Source organism: Populus nigra, chromosome 1, assembly GCF_951802175.1.
Source record: "Populus nigra chromosome 1, ddPopNigr1.1, whole genome shotgun sequence".
Lineage (NCBI taxonomy): Eukaryota > Viridiplantae > Streptophyta > Magnoliopsida > Malpighiales > Salicaceae > Populus > Populus nigra.
In genome coordinates this window covers 21,519,254-21,538,877 of record NC_084852.1, presented here as the reverse complement: position 1 = coordinate 21,538,877, position 19,624 = coordinate 21,519,254, and the positions used below count along the sequence as shown (strand labels likewise).

General features: G+C 32.4%; 2 protein-coding genes across 14 annotated transcripts; both read right to left on the bottom strand.

Annotated features, from left to right (window-relative positions):
* Positions 1-4,441: 4,441 nt before the first annotated feature.
* LOC133675868 (uncharacterized) lies at positions 4,442-5,065 on the bottom strand. Its single transcript, XM_062097432.1, has one exon. It carries the CDS (start codon positions 5,063-5,065, stop codon positions 4,442-4,444), a length of 624 nt encoding a protein of 207 aa, XP_061953416.1.
* Positions 5,066-13,920: 8,855 nt separating this feature from the next.
* On the bottom strand, positions 13,921-19,220 carry LOC133689109 (pentatricopeptide repeat-containing protein At5g01110). 13 transcript variants are annotated; one of them, XM_062108865.1, is made up of 5 exons: positions 16,672-19,220; positions 16,476-16,563; positions 16,083-16,345; positions 14,521-14,642; positions 13,921-14,339 (listed from the first exon to the last, which is right to left on the bottom strand). In XM_062108865.1, the coding sequence occupies exon 1, from the start codon at positions 19,063-19,065 to the stop codon at positions 16,846-16,848; it is 2,220 nt and encodes a 739-aa protein (XP_061964849.1). In that variant the 5' UTR covers positions 19,066-19,220; the 3' UTR covers positions 13,921-14,339; positions 14,521-14,642; positions 16,083-16,345; positions 16,476-16,563; positions 16,672-16,845. The 13 variants fall into 13 exon arrangements, with proteins under 13 accessions (XP_061964849.1, XP_061964875.1, XP_061964894.1 ...); XM_062108891.1 differs by lacking the exon at positions 13,921-14,339 and having other exon boundaries at positions 14,387-14,642; positions 16,083-16,371; XM_062108910.1 differs by lacking the exon at positions 13,921-14,339 and having other exon boundaries at positions 14,387-14,642; positions 16,304-16,371.
* Positions 19,221-19,624: the final 404 nt, after the last annotated feature.

Genomic DNA, 19,624 nt, shown 5'->3' with positions numbered 1-19,624 from the left:
CAGCACATCCTGATCCTTAGATTTTCTTACATCATTCTATTCTATTTTCTCATGGACAGAAGCAAATGTGGAGAGAGTTTCGTGTAAGAAAGAAACTTTCATCGCACGATTTACACGAAAGTCTATCTCAGTATAATGTGTCGTGATCTAGTTTATTAAAGAATATTTTACATCTTTATAATGTCGCTTTCCTGTTTTAGACACCAGACCACAGGCCTAAGGGTGCAACGGGCCCTCTGGTACACCAGCTGAAAAATAGGCCCGGGCTTAATTTATCAGGTTTAGATTTGAAAAATGTGAGGGAGCACAACTTTCGGCATGTTTGGGCCCGTTCTATTTCAATCTTGGGCTTTAAGCCCACCCACGACAAAATAGGGAGGCACTTCGGATTTTGACAGCTTAATTGTCAAACCACATTTTTCAACGAGCACAGCAGATCGTTGATCATGTGGATGTTAAACAATGGTCTTGATTTTATCAATGTGGCTAATCATGTGCGATTCTTCATCTATGTTTGTGATGTCTGTTTTTTCTTTTAATATTATCATTAAATATAGATAAAAGATTAACCGAAACTAACTGAGGAGGGAAATTAAAGTTCTCATGTTGAAATGACCAGTATTTTATTATTATTATTTTTCTAATATTGAATTCTTTCATAACTGAGATTTATCATTTATTTCATTACTTGAATTGCAATTTTTAGGGATTAACATAGTAATTGGATTTTTTTTGTCCTTTCTTATAATTTTTTTAAATCTCATTATTCATCATTTGAATTGATTTAAAATCATACTTTATAATTTGTTTTATTCTAATCTCATGATCCAAATCAATGATCTGACGAGTTAGCCGCATTAATTGAAGTTTTTTTTTTGTTATTTTTAATTTTATTTTTCAACATTGAATTAATTGAGAATTAAACTTTATAATTTATTTTGATTTATTTTCTATTGGGTTATCCAAATCTCTTGATCCAGATTTGGTAAGTTTACACGGGTTGATTCATGTTTTTTTTTGTTTTTTTATTTTATTTTTCAACACTAAATTGATTGAGAATTGAGATTTGTTTTCTATAAGGTTATCGTGGTCTCATAATCTAAGTCATAAATTTTACATATTAACTTAAGTTGACTCAAGATCGATCTAATATATTGTCGACTTAATTTTTTTCTTGAAATTATTTATAATCAAACTAGTTTTTCCTAGTTATCCAAATTATTTTTAGATTTATCAAGTCCACCGAGTCATCATTCTTGAAAACACATTAGCAATCATTAAATATTTTTTTAACATTTTAGAAAAATAATCCAACTTCGGGTAAAAAATAATCCAAAGTGTTTAACCAATTCATTTTAATGCTCACACCAAGCTCTTTATTAGGCCAAAATGCAGTGACTTGCTAGGAAAAAAAAATCACTCAGGGATTACATTAACAATGACCGGAAATCGTGCCCTCAATAGTTAAATTCACACACACACCATTCGCAAGAAACTGTAAATCAAATCAATGCAAATTTTGATTCTTGATGCCCTACCCGATGACTATTCCTTTTACCTTTTGGAACCTTGCGACAACTTCAAAGGAACCTAAGAAGTGCAGCGTAGCAGTGTTAACCCAAAGGAATGATAGCAGCCTTGTCTGAAATTAGGTTTAGAAGGCTTGAATATCTCAATCATCACAGAAATCTTAATTGGCGTGCTAAATTTCCAGTGAGATGCTCAAAACTCTTAACACCAATAGGAGAACATAATTAAAATGACATCCATAGATTTTAGGTGGTAGAAAGGACAAACTAAATGACCAAATTGAACATGTGATGCCATAAAACAATGCATGCTAACATGAAGCATAACATTCAAGGGAAGTGTTGACAGAAAGTGAGAACCAAGGCTTCGCGCAACATTGGCATTCAAGAGTATGAAATCCCTGAGTTATTTTAAGCAATCTGCTTGAGAGGAAATGCATCAGGGTGCCATTTCTCCAGTACCTTGGTTCCACACCGCTACTCACACCTGTCGAAGTGATGGTTAATTTACAACCAGCAACCTAATATTTCAAAATCAGGCTCTTTGAAACTTCCACTACACCATATCACCAAGTGGAAATTCAAATTTTGGTTCATTGAATTAATACAGTACTATCTTGGATGATTTGCAAGCTCGACCTGCTAACAAAAAATTAAAAACAAAATAGTCAACTTTTAATAAGTGAAATCGAGTTCCAGAGAGCAAACTTTATGTTTCACTAGATTGAAACTTATATAAACTAGAGCAATATTCATGGAAAATCATACACGTGTTGAAAATGATAATTTACTTTGACATGTACCTTTTTGTTTTTACAAAGACAACCAATGTTAATAACTTTCCAAGTGTAGTAATTAACGTATCTGAAGCCAACATCTTAGTGTCATCTTCATGATATATATCCTTCTAAGAGCCTCTCCCATACCTATCACTCAGATTATTTCAGGATGTATAATCCTTGATAAGAATGTAAATTTCTTAAATATAAATGACTTATTCAAAAGAACTTTTTATTTTCTCTAGGTGATCCCTCAGGGTGGTGGCTTCACTAGTCTCCAAGGAATGGATGTCATCTTCCTAGTGCTATATGCATCAATCTCCAATGGATAGATATGATCTTCCCAGTGATACATGCGTCACTCTTCATGGGACTGACTTGGTCTCTCCAGTGCTATATGCACCACTTTTCAAGGAATGAATGTGATCTTCCAAGTGCTATATGCAACAATCTCCAAGGAATAGATGTAGTCTTCCCAATGCTATATGCACCACTTTTCAAGGGATGAACTTGGTCTCTCTAGTACAAATAGCAACATCATGTAATCACCACTCTCAGTGGAGGGCTCTTAAACCCCATGAAAATGTTGGGAAAGCTACAAGATCCTACACTCCAAAAAACCTATAACCACTTAAAATCTCTAAGCATATGTTCACCCTTTTGGGTCCCCACTAGCCACTTAGAAATTCTTTAAGTATGGACTCCACGCTCGATGAGTTTGAAGATGGGAGTTTCTTCAAAGTGAGTTGATTTCTTCTAATGGGTTTCCCCGGCCACTTATAAATATTTCTACATACAAGCTCCTTCCCATGTTTTTCGCCAACCCTTCAGGGAAATTTTCAAAGTATGATTTCCTTTATGCACATCCCCATGGGCTCTCTGGTATATCACCCAAGGTTTTCACCTCTTTTTTCACACAATGAAAATTCAACAAACTCATCATGGTAACCGGGTATTTTTACAAGTCTTAAAAAAAATGAGCATGTCCCGAGTAGGGGCTACTGATAAACCTATTTTTAAAAAGCCTAAAAAACCTTTATGACCCAAATGCTTTTGTATTTGGCAGTGTGTTAAGCCTTATGCACACTAGGCTTAAAAGTAAGCCAAGCCCCTGGCATGCCAATGGAAATGCGCATCCTCCCTTAGAATGCCTAAGGAAATGACTATCCTCCCTTGGCACGCCCAAAGGAATGAGGTAATATGGGTTTGGAAAAAATATCATACTAAAGGCACTTGGACTTGGTAGTCAGCTAGGTCCAAGGTAAAGTTAGTCTAACAAACATGTCAAGCTCAAGGCATTTGCACATGGCATTCTGCCAAGTCCAAGGTAACGTAGATCTGCAAAACATGTCAGACCCAAGGCACTTAACTTGTTAGGTGGTCAAATCCAAGACAGCATGAGACTAGTAACCTCTATTGACACATTTAATGAAATGACTATTATCCTTTAGGCACACCTAAAGAAATGATCATCCTCTCTTGACACACTTAATGAAATGACCCTCCATTGATAAACCTAAGGGAATGACCAATCTCTATTGGGTCTAACTTTAATGGGAAAGAACTCAGTTTCTATGGATTTAGCCACATTTGACATCTTAGACCCTAATCTTTTTACATCTTTTAGGTATATAAAAGTTCTTCAATGATCCACTATATTTTCATAGAGCATTAACATGGATGTAAGGGATATTTTTTCCTTATTAAATGTTATTCCTTAACGTACTGCTAGCTAGCTAGGTGTTAGTTAACCATGGAATGAATTTTCATAAATAATTAAGCCGATCAATAACAATTCACACACTAATCTAATATTTTTAACCAATACCCAGCCTGAATGTATACTATGCAGGCATAATGAGAGCGTAAAAAGCTTGTTCCTTAGAAAATTACGAGGTCACAATCAAGCACAATATTGAAGAGGCAAAAAGTACTTGCTCTGAACACAACTATATCTGATCACATAATTTTATGTACAATTGATTATAATCAAATGACAAGGAGAAAAATACATTTTTTTTTAGTTTTGTATTAGACGTGGCAATCACTAATGTATTTTTTATCTATCTCCAGCTTCTTCTAAGTAATTTCATAGCTCTAGCTACATGGCACTGATCTAAGAACAGAAATTAATTACGCCTTTTCTTTTTGTTTCCACTCCAACCCTATAAACCTGCAGGGAGAGTACCTTAGCTTATACTCTGAGATGGTATCAAGTTTAGGTGACCATGTTTGTTCTTTTGACCCAACCAACTGTTCATAATGCTTCTTCAACTCTGGAGTGCTACAAAGAAAACTATTAGTAGGGCCAGTGGAACCTGTTTGATCTTGATCTCCACCTTTATTTACAAGTCTTGCTATAAATTCCGGCACAACCTTAATCAAAACCCTACCGTCTGCACCCTTTATGTACTGGAAAGGAGACTCCCCGAAATTAATAGGGGTTCGTTTAGGGCTAGAGCTGAAGGCTGCAAGAGAAGAGGCTGACAAAACATTGAATGCGAAGCGATCTAATGGAAGAACAAAGTAGGTCTGGCCTGGCATGAGCTCGTCATCAATGGCCAGGGATGGAACAGGATGACCAATGAAGAAAGAATCTGCATGGCAAATCATCATGTCTGGATTCTCAAACATGATCTCTCCAGCTATGTGTTTGCTGCTGCCTGTTAAGATTCTTGTGGTTCCTTCCCAGAAGATTAGCTTCACAAATGAAGCTCTTGAACTTTGATGGAAACATGGAGACACTGCATTTCCCATTTGAAGAGAGACAGAGAGAAACCAATGAAGTTTGGATTGTTAGTTATTTTTGGAAGGAGAAGAGAGAGGAGGGGTTAAATATACAAAGATAGATTTAGGATTGACTTAGAGAAAGTCTAGGTTTGTTTCTTTATGGGGTTTTGATGGGGTCGGTGGTCAGCAATGACGGCTTTGAACATCCATAAGACTATATATATTTATGTGTCTCTCGCTGCTTTAAGAGATGTCTTTAAACTTCCATAAGACGTTGTCGTTACAACTCATCAAAAAGTCACCCTGGCCAACCCTAAACAGCGAAGTTAACGTCGACTTTAACAAAAACAAACCATGTAGTCTCAAAACTGGTGAGAAAGTCAATTTTCTAGTTAGAATGTGTGAATGCTTGTGTATTTCTGCATGTGTTATATATATATATATATATATATATATATATATATATATATATATAAGAAGTTTGGTACATAATTACCTCCCATTCGTATGTTTCTCCGCTTGTTATATTGATTTTATTTGAAAAGAAAAAAATATTTATAATTTTGAACGAGCGAAATTATCTTTTCGTAGCATGAAAATGAGCTCATGGAAAAACTTTATTAAGAAATGGATTTATTTTTTTATCATGACTCTTTTTGTGCGTGTTTAACCTAGTGAAAGGATGTGAAAATATAATTATATAATGTTCAAATTACTGTGTTCAAAAAATTAGTAATTCACACTGTATAAAAAGTGAGAAACTTGTTTGTTCACTTGGATTTTTCTTCAAGAAGTTTCTCGTCGTGAGAGAGAGAGAGAGATGCTGAAGATCGCGACAGCTTCCTCACCTTCTTACTAATTTTCCTTATTACAAATATATTTTATGTCAAACCCACTTAATGACATCAAACAAATTAACCACTAAGCTATAACCTAATTGTAATGTGTAAAAAAGTGACTATACATGCATCTCTTAAAGTTAAAAACTCCGTGATATCTTGCTAGACGTAGCTAGTCTGCCTGCCAGCTACAAGAACTTTGAACACTGACCATGCCTTTCATCATTTATGTAAATGTCCGGTGAATACGATGTATATGGTCAAACTCATTAGCCATAACCATGTGACCTCTACTTTTTTTCTTCATAGGGCCTGCCTGGACCTTCTGGTATGATCTAGTCTTACAGATGCAACCATCTAATTAATAAATGACGATTACAACATTTCATTAACTCTAGGCAACGATCTTAATTATAACACTTTATACATATGATGAAGTTTTTGGTTGGATCATAATATACAAATATCTTTACCTTGGGGCATATGCCACCCATGCCTTAACTAGCTAGGTAGAGAGCTCTATCCGTGATGGCCATGTGGATTGACGAACGTCTCACAACTAGACTCATAGAAGATGCAGCACCATCTAAGGTCAACTATGTATCTGGTTAGAACTTAAAATTGAACGAAAAGAAGAAGAAGAGAAAGTACGCAAGTAACACATGCATGAAAGGTTGAATTAATTAATTAATTTATACATGTATATTTATGAGATATAGCTAGTGATGACGGAATCCCACAAAAGAAAATGAATATTGTATATTTCGAATCTACTGCCATCTCCTCCCATTCTGCTGAAATGTTTATTTAACTCTCTCGTTATCATAAGTGCTTATAGGTGCGGAATAATTAGAGTTCTTAAAGCAGGATATCAGTCTGAAAATTAATAAATTAGTATAATCCTAAAAATAAAACAATAAATGAAAGGCTATACATAGTTTTTTAGGATGAAGAATGCATATTTCCTAAGAAGAAAGTCTAGATTTAAGGGTATAATTTAAAATCTTTAAAGCTAAAATGTGAACTTTCACACCCTTAAACACTAACTTTTGATGTAGAAGAATTTTTGCCAGTTCCATTTAAGACTGAGCCTATTGAGTTAATGAAAAAAATTGGGACCGCTAGCTGGTTATTAATTCTACCGCCGACATCCTTCATCAGGTCAGATGAATGCCTTACGGTTGGAGGTTAATTTAATGTCATGTCACAATTTATAACGACGTGACGTGGATGACTCTTATTGCAAATAAAACGACTTTGATAAAAAAAAAAAAATCAAGCTGTTTTGACGGTTCTCAGATTTTCTGAAAATATCTTGAGCAATTTCTTCACTGACTTTTGAAGTAATTTTTGCATGCATAGCGTTCCAATCCAAAGCATGAGCACGGAAGGGAAATTAAGTAGAGAGGTTCGAAGAAACTGAGTTATGTCATTTCTATGATTTTGTACACCATATATTAGATGTGGCCTGTTATTTTCAACATTAAAAAAAGTATGCAAGTAACAATAATTCAAAACAATCTAGGTTAGATTAACTAAAACATGACACAAGATGAGATCGAAAGAACCCACAAAAAAAATTATCAAGTTTAAAGTTTAATAATCTAATGTCAAAGATAAAAATTAAAAAAAAAACTTTAAAAAATACAACGTCAAAGAAAAAAAACTTGAGTCGGCTCAAGGTAACTTGATGAACCAACAACCCGCGATATAATATCAAGATTTAAAAAAAAAATTTCAAAAGGATGACCTATTAAAAAAACTGAAGTCCAATAAAATAATGTTAAAAAAAACCCTGAGTCAATTGATCCAGGTTAATTTTACTAACGCGCTTTTGGAATAACCAAACAATAAAAAAAAATAAAAAAATAACAAAGTTCAAGGCAAACAATTCAATGTAAAATAATAAAATTAAAATAAAAAATATATCTAGACCATTTTGTCCGCAATCAATTTTGTAACAATAAATATATCCTATAAAAGATAATTTTACTTTCAATTGTAGGCTTAATTAGTTTTTTTTTTTTAGATAAAATTGTATTTACACCATTCCAAACTAGAGAACCCACCTAATTGACAAAATTAGAAGACTCAAACAGCAAAAGACTTATATGCAGATGCCAAAGAAATCCTAAGAACACTTGTAATATATATATATATATATATATGTGTGTGTGTGTGTGTGTGTGTGTGTGTGTGTGTGTGTGTGTGGTTAATTAGTTAGGATTTTATTTTTAAAAACACTTGTGGTTAATCAATCTGAAATCTTAAGTCCGTATGATAATTAGAATTTACGTACACCCATTTTTTCATTATCTAGTGGGGAGAAAAGACTTTGGAGTTGTCGTTTCAAGAAGGCGCCGACATCATTTGTCTTTTGTTTGGAATACGGTGTACGCAATTTACCAACATCGAGGTTCATTCATGGGACCTAAAAAGTGATGTGGTCAATATCCTACACGTGGATTGAAGTATGAACAACACGTGGATTCATTCATGGACACTGAATTCTTCTTAAATAAATATGACCTTTTCTTTCTTCTAATCTTGCCCATGTGACAGGTCGCAGGTTGGAGCACGGTTCAAGAGCTCCATATTAGCAATATTAATAGCGACAAAATTGACCTTTTCAAGTTTTATTTATTTATTTATTTATCGGGATACGACTCTCTTTATAAAATTGATGGGCTTGGTCTTATTATATAAATAGCAGTCCAAAAGTCAAGCTTATTATACTTGCCCTCAGACATATTTATATATATCATTGGGAGTTTTTGTTCTATGAATTATTGGGATTATTATTGAGCAGCACATATATATATATATATATATATATATATATATATATATATATGTGTGTGTGTGTGTGTGTGTGTGTGTGTGTGTGTGTGTGTGTGTGGATAAGAAAATTAATGTTGCCTGATCATTGTTAAAAACCTTTTGGGTTTAATTAATAGCAAATGATGTTTTTAGACCGACTTGTATGTCAATCGAGATTATTTTTTTTCCTTGAATGATCTTAAAGTTGCACCCCTATATATATAGTAGGTTGATGCATTTTAAAGATTTAATAATTTCTTAAGTGTTAATCCTAAGATTTAAATTGATAGTCATAAATTAATAATAAATATAAAAAAATGTTTTCATTATGCTACCAACTGTGTGAAAATCACTCTTATTAAAACCAAGTCTTTAAATATCATTAGTATAATTCAGATGTGTTGTCCTAAACTTAGACTAGGATTAGAAAAAAAAAAACAATCTTGATGTGATGTTAATAAATAATATAAAATTATTTGAGGATATGATTTGGTAGTTTAAATTAATTTTATAGTTAAAATGATGTTTTTTTGCATGAAATTAAAGTTTGAATCTCACTACAATCACTTCTTTTAATTAATTTTTTAAAAAATAAAACATAAGATAATAACAAGTTTTTGCAAATGTAAATAATTATAATTAAAGATGTATTAGAAAATAATATAAAATTATTTAATACATCATTCAATAAATTAATTTTTGGATTAAAATAATTATTATACATGGTTTAAAATTTCAACAACGACTTTCGTAAGTTCAAATCTCGTTACCAGTTTTTACTAATTAAATTAATAAAAATTAAACACCAGGGAGGGAGGGATTAGTTGGCCAATATATGAACCATTAAATTTTAAAATTCGTTTGCTGTCCAAGAGCAGGGTGCCAGCAGGGCTCCGATGGGCTGAGCATATGGCGTTGTGAGTCAAACAAGGTTGGTTGGTGACCACTGACCATCCTCGTCATTGTCATCTATGGAGAAATCAGTGGTGCAAATTATCTGTTATCAATTGCGTACGTACTTTGCCAGTTTCGGCGACTGAACGAAGTTGATCTCTTCAAAGATTAGACACGTTAAGCAAGTTACTCGAAACTCAAGGAAACTTACAAGTGTCATTAATCAAGTTTTAATGTTGATTAATGAGACATGTGACATCAACCAATTTGGTATTTACCAATGTTCATGCAAGTTTTAGCATTTAAAACATGTAAAGTTACTATCAAGATCGTTCCTCATTGTTTTGATTTGTATTATTAGTTGACAATTACCAGTTAACTTGCAGGTTGTAGATGGAGTGTTGATGTTTTAAAATTCATTGTGCTTCGTAAAAAGATTTTTTAGTGATCGGAGGATTAGGAGTCAATGAAATATTCATTCAAATAATTTTATTTTTCAAAATAATAACAAAGTTGTTATTATGTTGAATATAGATTTGTTTTTTAATTTAAATTCTTGAACTTTTTAACTAGATGGTTTAATGGTTATTTATAGCCAATGAACCTTGTATTTTTCTTGAATTGAGGGGCTGAAGAGTTATTTTATCCTATAACATTAATAAGAGATAAAAATCATTTACACATGCATTAATAATAGAAGATATCTGTTACACATATATTAATGAAGAAAAAAGTGATTTGACTTAAGACCCTCGTTAGGTCCATGGACATCAAGTCATGTTATTGGGTTAAGAAAAGAGTTTAGGGTCCACAAGAGCCAGACATACCTTTAGTGGTTGGGCTCTGGCGCATAACCCGAACCCAAATGGTGTTGGACACTTGCCCAACACCTAGGCTCGGGCACATTACTCAAGCCTAAAGAGTGTTCAATATGGGTCAAGTAATTGGGCTCATAACTATTATGAGGTTGTGCTAAAAGTGAAAATTTTTCTATCAGATATTAAAAAAATATTGATAAATCTTAGTCCTTCAAGTGCGTAATGTACTTGCAAGTTATAGGTCATGCATTTCTTGTTGTATTTGTTGTGTATTTAGGTCATAAACCAAGCATTATACTTAAGGTGATGTTGAAAAAAGACCAGTTGTATCCTTGAGATTTAAATTTAATTTAGGTCAGAGTTATCATTCTCCTCCACCCAATTAAAAGAAACTAAAAGAGATCTTTTTGTTATTATTGTTCACCTACACACATAACATTGTGGATTAGAATAATATTTTTTTAATTTTTAATTTGATTTTCAAACTTTTATTTTACATGATTTAGCTCTTTTGAGCCCAAATTAACACCCGGTTGCATATTTGTTTTAAGGAGGGAGGGTTGAATGGGAAGTGGATTTGAAATTTATTTTAAAGTTTATTTTCATCCCCTATATTTTTTAGTTATTAAATAATCGGTCCTTATAATTTCAAAAATTCAATTTTGATACCAAACTTTATTTTTTATATTTTTCAATTATTTTTTTATGGGAAAAAAAAGAGGGAATTGACGGATTCCGGTGTAGAAAGAGAAAGTTGTTAATGGTGGTGATTTCGGGACCAAAATGATTGTTTTTTATGTCAAATAATTTTATATGATAAGGAGAGTTCAAATTAGGTGTTTGTTTACCTTGAAAGTGTCTAAAAAAACAGATATCAACTTGGAAAGATTTTGGGTTTCGGACTGATTTTGGGTTTTGAGTCAGTTTTTTTATGGTTTTGAAAGCCATGAATTGATTTAGCAAGATTCTTAGGGTGTTATCTAGGTATTTTTGGTCCAAAATGCTTTGAAAATAGGTTTAATTATAAAAAAAAAAAAATGAAACCCCATTTTCTAATCACTATTCCAGGGATTCTGCTGATGCAGATGATACATAGTTTATATATATATATATATATTGGGGTGGATGACATGTCGTCCACTCCATTACCTTAAAAAAAATAAAGGCTCGTACACAGGCCGTTTCTTGATGGGTCAGGTGCTAAGCTTGGTGGCACCTGGTCTAATTTTTTTAAAAAAAATATTTTTTTAATTAATTTCTTATTTAGTATGTATGTTCTAAAATAATTTTTTTGTATATGATTTAATTAATACCATTTTTTTATGGGTTTTTTTTTTATTTAACCTCTTTTAAATTGTGATTATTTTTTAAAGATATTGAGTTAGTTTAATTTTTACAAAGGTTGGTATGATTCATATATGACTTTTTAAAAATTTCATATTGATTAATTGTTTTTTTTAATATTTATTTTTTGTAAGATTTTTAATATGTGCAGCCTTGCATGATATTTTTCTTCTTTTATTTTATTCAATAAATTTTATGTGTGTGTTGGTTTCTATTAATAATTTATTTTAATAAATAAATTTATTAAACACAACCGGATAAATTACTTTTGTTGTAATATTAAACATCTTTATCTATATTTGTCTCTTAGTTTTTACAGTTTTGTTTTTGTTTATTGTTGATGATTTTTTTTTCTTTTCTTTACACAATGGTTATTAATTTGTTTAGTTAGATGCATGCATAAACTTTTTAATTTATATCTAGGACATTGAAAAATTTTGCATGATCAATTTTCTTATTATGTTTGGATGTTTTAGATTTGATCTTTATTCTTATATTTTTCTATTTTGGTCTTTATTCTTTTAATTTTTATCTTTTTGTTAATGTTTATATTCTTTTCAATTTAATCTCAAATTGAGAATTTATTATTACCTTCTGATTTATTTATTTATTGTGATTTTAACCCTTGTTATTTTTATTGCTATTTTTTATTCTGGATTTGTTGTATAGTTTTTTTGTGTAATTTTAACCCTTATAACCCTCGGCATCATCCTAGCTACCAATCTAGTTCCATCACTATTTCAGCTAAAGAACAAAAAAAATATGTAGTCACGTTCAAACTTGATCAAAATCTCAGCTAATTAGCATGTATCGAAGTGTCTTTCTTAGGTTAATAATAGTGACTTCAGCAAAGATTTAAGTAAGAAATTGGAGGGTTTAGGGTTTAACTTTGTCTCAAATTCTAAATGTGAAGGATCCAATTGTTTTTGTTTTTTCCCTAAAAAACCACAAATTTCAATACAATTGAATCACGTAGGATGCAGCTATTAGTCAATAACAATAAGAAAGGCAAAACTATACATCTTGATAATCATCTTTGGCCACGATCAACCTTGACCAAAACCTTAACCACTTTGCATTTACAATATTCTCTCTTATACTAATAATTTTGACTTTTGCAATCTTTTTTTTAAATAAAAATAAAAAAAGACTAGTTAACTTTGTCTCAACTCTCAAGGCAAAAGGGCAAGCACTCAATTGCAATTTTTTAAACCATACAATTGAATTATTCAACCAGAGGGTCCTACACAGCAGAAAAACATGCTAACAAGTCCATAATAACAATGATATAAGCAGAGTTGTACCTTCTCATATTTAGAGCATTTTGAAAAATAATTGTAATTATTTTTTAAAATATTTTTTATATTAAAATTATATATTTTATAATTTTTAAAAATTACTTTTGAAATCAACACATTAAAATGATTCAAAATATATAAAAAAAACTTAAATTTTTAAAAAATAGAAATTACACCGTATTTCTAAACAAAGTATTAAAACAGTGTTTATCATTGAAATATTCAGACGAGCTGGAATAGCATTGCGTGTGATTTTTATAATTGAAGGAAGAAATGGCCATCTCTATCGAACTTAATCTCAATTTGTATTTATTGTATATATCCAGCGGAAATATATAATAGAGACGTGTCTAATGTATTCCTCATGCTTCAATTCAAGGGGTTATTTATTTTACACTAATCTAGTTTTAAAAAATTAAATGATGGTCCAATTTAATTCTTAAGAACCTTATCAGGTTTCTTTTTTCAATTTAATCGGGCCAGTATCTATACGTTGAACAATTACAAGACAAAAACGAAAGTGATCACTTGGGTAGTGGTTTCTGACCCTCCTAATGACAGTATGATTTTTCTTGTAATATTTTTTAATGGTTTTGATATTTTAATGTTAAAATTATTTCGAAAAAACAATAAATATCAATTAAAGCACAAACTATCTGAAAATACCCCTCCCTATCAATTTTTTTTTTTTAAAAAAAAAACATATCGTGCTTCTCTAGTCATCATGATGATCAGAAAGAATACAGAGGTTTTTGCTTTATTAAGGTCGCAAAGGAGTTCCGAGCAGCCCAGAAAAAAAATATGACACTGGTTGGACAGAAACTACAAACATCGAACATCGATTTGTCCAAAGCAAATTGGATTCATTGATCTTAGACTGTTCTGCAAGAACGAATTGCGGCTAAGAACATGCTATAAAATGTACAACGAGAGATTCATTGATCTTAGACTTTTAGAGTATTGCGGCTAAAAAAACATGCTATAAGATATACAATGAGACTGGCTAATGTTGATTTTGACATTTCTATGATACAATCCGACCATTATCAACCCTTCATGATGCGAGGAGTCATATGTCGATAAAACCATGTACCATGTTGAATTTCATCGGCACAACTCTCTTGCTCGGTAATAAAAACAGGAAGGACTGAGTGGTGAACAGGGAAGAGGTCTCCCAAGCATTACCTAGATCCTAGACCACGAACAGGGTTTTTGAGTATTTGCTACAGTACTGTGTGCTTTTTTTCATGGTCCCACGGCAAATCACTATTCTGGAACGCGCCCTACACTGTGGGCCAATAGTGTTTCGAAAAAAACAAGAAAAACTCAATACTCAGTTTATTAACTTGACTATATTCAATATCAATTAATTTAATAATCTGATTTAAATTAAAGGCAACAACAGAAAACAAACAGTAAAAAACACTTGACAGTAATAAACATGAAAAGAAAAGTTTATTGAGACCTACCACCACCTCTCGTCCGTGGACATCCGCCACAACCCAAAGAGCTTGCTGAGTTGGTTCCACCACCACTCGTCCGTGGACATCCGCCACAACCCAAAGAGCTTGCTGAGTTGGTTCAAACTCTACTGCAAAAAAATGCAAGACGACATTGAAAAAAAATTACATGTTTCGCTAAAGCAATGTCTTGTAAGAGCAAACTTAACAAAACACAATAAAATGAGTTATTCGTTTATATTCAATCATTCAAGAAAAAAAAATATTTTAAGAAAATATATATAACAAAGCACAAAACAAAATAAGAATCCAGATAACCTAACAAAAAAAAAAACAGATGTAGAAAGCATAAAAAACACATAAAATTTAATCTCTAATAAACTAAATATCTAATAATAAAATCTGGAGAGAAAAAAAACATTAGGTTAAAAGAATGATAAAAAGAAAAGGCAACTCCTAGCAAACATCAAGCAAGGTCAATTCTTCGAACTAGAATCTAGGAAATCCTAAAATGAGATTAGCCAAAAAACTTAGATCCAAATCAATTCAATGTTGAAAATTAAAATTGAATGTAAGAAATCACAAAGCAAAAAAAATTAGCAAAGCAAAATAAAAAATCAAAAGAATAATAAAAAAATTTGATAAGAAAAAAATAATCAACGATGAAATCACCAAAAAAATTACACTATAAAAATTATCTTAGATGACATAAATAGCAATTAAAAAAAAACTAAATAATATAAATTTAAAAAATCAAATGAGGATGAAATTGAAAATTTTTTAATTTTCATGAGTTATTTCAAATAAAAAAATATCAACCAAAAGATAAAAGACTAAATAAAAAACAAAAAGAAGTAAAAAAAATCAAATGTGAATGAAATTGAAATTGAAACAAATTTTGATTTCATAAGTTATTTGAAATAAAATAAATATCAACCAAAAAATTATGAACAAAATCAAAAACAAAGAAAAGCTATAGGGATGATTTGAAAAATTGTACGGTAAAGCGCAGGAATTGAGGGAGAGAGAAGGAAAAAAGAAATGGTCATTAAAACCAAATTGAAGCTCTGTTTTCTACACGCGTCATTTCTACATAAAAGAGAAATTGAGATGAATCTAATGACGCCATGAAAAGACCTTTTTGCTTGCCAAAATCAGCTACACATGATGTATAAATACGGCGGCACGGGTAACGCACTAACACGTGCCAGCATACGACAAAGATTTTTTAAAATTCTTTTAATTTATTAAAAAACAAAACTAACCCTCACTTTACTCCATAACAACATAAAAATTAATAGTACAAAAACCAAATTACCCTCGAATTCAAGGCATAAAAAAATTAAAACCCAAGTACAAGGAGGTATTTTTATTTTGCAAATAAAAAAGATAAGACAAAAACACCACTCCTAACCGGCCAAAGTGGTAAGTTAATTTTTGTATATAAGGTTAAATTGGCTATTTTACTGTACACTTTAGAAGTGAAAATACAAATCTACCCCTTAACAACATCAAAGCATTAATCTTAAGGATATTTAAGATAATTAACTATGCAATTTCAAAATAAATACCTGTTGTGCCCTCATTCAATTTAAAAATAATGCCAAAATGCCCCCACTGAAAAGACAACCATGCCCTCAATCTCTAGCCAAAAGGTTTTTTTTAAGGGTAAAGTGGTAAGTTAATTGTTCTCATCCACAGTTAAACGTGTCTAGATTCACCGCCTATTTTAGTTTTTTTAATGGAATTTATCAGCTATGCTCACACTTGATACCCAGAGTTAAGATAATACCATTGCTCACATTTGATAGACAAGGCTATGCGCTCTTTAAACCTGAAATAGAAAAATGGGCATACAAACTATGGTAAGAAGTTAGCGACACAGTGGAAGGCAACGAAGAAAACTACAAAACCATTCAAAATCAACTCAACATATTTTTCCATTCAAATCCACTCAACCTCACCTTCGTCAAGAGCATCTATGATTGAACAAAAAAGGAGCACCTCACAAAAATGAAATCAACCTCTGCTTTTAAAACTCTCTGAGCACATCTACCAAGAACATGCAAATGAATAGATGGATTTCAGTGGCATAGGTTGTGATATAATATTGCAGAAAACAGAATGAAGAATATAAAGTTAGGAGTTAAGATATCCCACCTGGCAAAGAGACAACTGAGTCCAGCAACTACAAAGGCTGCAAGAACTGAATAACAAGGATTTATCTGCTGGAATGGATCTGCTTAGCAGCATTTTACCATGAAACTAAACTCTCAAGTTGTCCAGGGTTCATGGCCTTTATCAACAATGAGAGGCAGCAGTATGGTGATCAAATTAAAAAACATCATCAGGGACAAATCCTCTTTGAAGCATTTCATCATGGAATCGAAATGCCTCATTCAAGTTGTCCTGAGTGACGTGTCCATTTATCAAAGCTGAGTATGTGGACCTATCAGGAGTTATCCCTTTCTCAATCATTTTCCGTAAGACCAGCTCAGCCTCTTGCATCCTACCCTGCCTACAGAAGCCATTCATAACTACATTATACGTGATGATATCAGGCAATAGACCTTCTTTTTCCATCTTATTAATCCAAAGAAAAGCTTTGTCCATATTATCTTCCCTCACAAAACCATTAATAAGGGTGTTATACGAAATATGATCAGGAGCAACTCCTTTAGCAATCATCCTGCCCAAGAACTCATCAGCCTTCGATGAATCGCCTGACCGACAGTAGCCTTTTATAACAGTGTTACAAGTGACAAGGGTGGGTTTAATACCCTTTTCAATCATCACATCCCACAATCTAAAGGCCTCAGATATATGGCCCACACTACAATACGCGTTTATTAATATGCCGTATGTAATGTGGTTGGGGAAAATCTTCCTAGAGATCATACCATCCCATAACTCACTGGCTTTCTCCATTTCACCCACCTTGCAAAACCCATCAATCAATGTATTGTATGCCACGATATCTGGTTTGATATTCCTTTGAGTCATCGTCCCAAACAAGCTTAGTGCTTTAGTCATATTCCCGTCCTGACAATGGCCATGAATAAGTGTGGTGAAAGTGTAGAAATCAGGGAGTGCACCCCTTTCCACCATCTCATCGAACAGCTTATCTGCATCTGTGAGCATCTTTTCTTTGCACAACCCATTTAATATAGTATTGTATGCAATCACATCCAAGACACAACCCTGCTCCAGCATTTCATCCCGTATCTTCAAAGCCTCCAACATATTGCCATTTCTACAATAACCATGCATAAGAACAGTGTAAATCACATTATCTGGAACCAAACCAAATTTCTTCATATCTCTAAAGTACACCAATGCCTGATCAAGGTGTCTGTTCCTTGAAAAAACTGCAATGAGGGAACTAAAGCTTACTAAATCAGGAACAACACCCTGACGTAACATTTCACCAAAAATTTCTTTGGCTTCAGAAAAATTGTCTCTTCTGCAGCTCTCAACAAGCAATGTGTTATACGTAGTAGTATCAGGACTCAACCCGATGTTCAGCATCTCAATCAAAATTCCCTTTGCTCTTGCATATCTTCCCTTTTTACACAGACCATTTATAATAGCATTATATGTAAAAAGACTCGGTTTCAAACCTTTATCTGCCATAGAGTTCATTATCTCAAAAGCTTCTTCTAAAAGTCCTTCACGACAATATGCACCAATTAAAGTATTATAAGTCACCATATCTGCATAAATCCCGTTTCCCTCCATTTCACTTAAAAATGACTTGACATCATCAAATTTACCATCTTTACACAAAGCATTGACCATAATGTTTAATGTATAAACATTCAATTCAATCCCACTTCTAACAACCTCCCTATGCACTTCCCATGCCAATTCAACCCAGTCTATCTTCACCAACCCTCCAAGAAGACTATTGCAAGCATTTATAGACACCAAATACCCTTTACTCCTCAAAATTCTAAACGCCTCAGTCCCTTCCCTTAACTTCCTAGCTTGCACATAAGTTCTTATCAACAAATCAAAAACCAAATTATTAGTCCCACAATTGCCACACATCGATGATACCAAAGCCTCAACAACCTCAACCCTCGAAACCCCACTTCTCCTAATCATTCTAAGAATCAAAGCTTGTGCATCAGATAATCTTCTACTACGAACAAAAACATGAACCATTGCACTCAATGAAACGGATGAATGCTTAAAGTTTGAACCATTTAACACTGACGAATCAATAAACCTTTGACCAAGTTGCAAATTACCATTACAACGACATAAAACATCAACAATGACTGATGGGTTCAAGCGAAGTTGGTAGGAAAGCAGGGAATTTACATTACCATGCTTTAAATTGAAGATGATCTTCTCCACCAGTAAAGAATCAGGCAGGGTTGTTGCTGAAGAAAATGGTTCTTTATATGGGTTTTGAGAGGTTTCTACTGTTTGGAGACATCTAAAGCTAGATTTAGAGGCAGGGTTTAGAAGATAAGTGATAAAGTTATATCTTTTGTGGGTTTTGAGGATTGTTATAGTATGTTTTTGATTAAGTAGAAAAAGATCCATTTTTGTGAAAGTATAGCTAGCTGTTTGCTCGAGGGTTTCGTCTCAGTTCGAAGATTCTGAAAGAAGAGGAAACTGTCGAGGTCGAGGAAATGAAGTTGCACGAAAGTCGATTCTGAACCTCTCTCGTTGTCTATTTGTAGATGAACGGATGAACCCTCCACTCGCCGTACTTGTTTATTCTTTTATTGATTAATTTTGAGTTAATGACAACTTTGTTATCATAGTTTGTTTAAACTTTAAATTACAAAAACTCTAAAAACCGTGGTAAAAAGTAAAAACACTGTACATCCAGATAAAAAAAAAACCTATTCATTGCTATTGCTATGATAAAATTACTTTTTTACTCTTTAAAGAAAAAATTATTTTGTCTTGTTATGGGGCTAATTCTATCTTTTCTAGACTTATTGGTTATTTAAAATTATCATGAAATTTTTTCAAATTTTTAAAACAGACTTTCCAAGTCAAGAAAATATTAAAAATATTTACCAAGAGTTTTTTTTTCTCTTTTTAAAATATATAAAAACTTTTTTACCTCTAAATTCAAGAAAAAGTAAGTTGT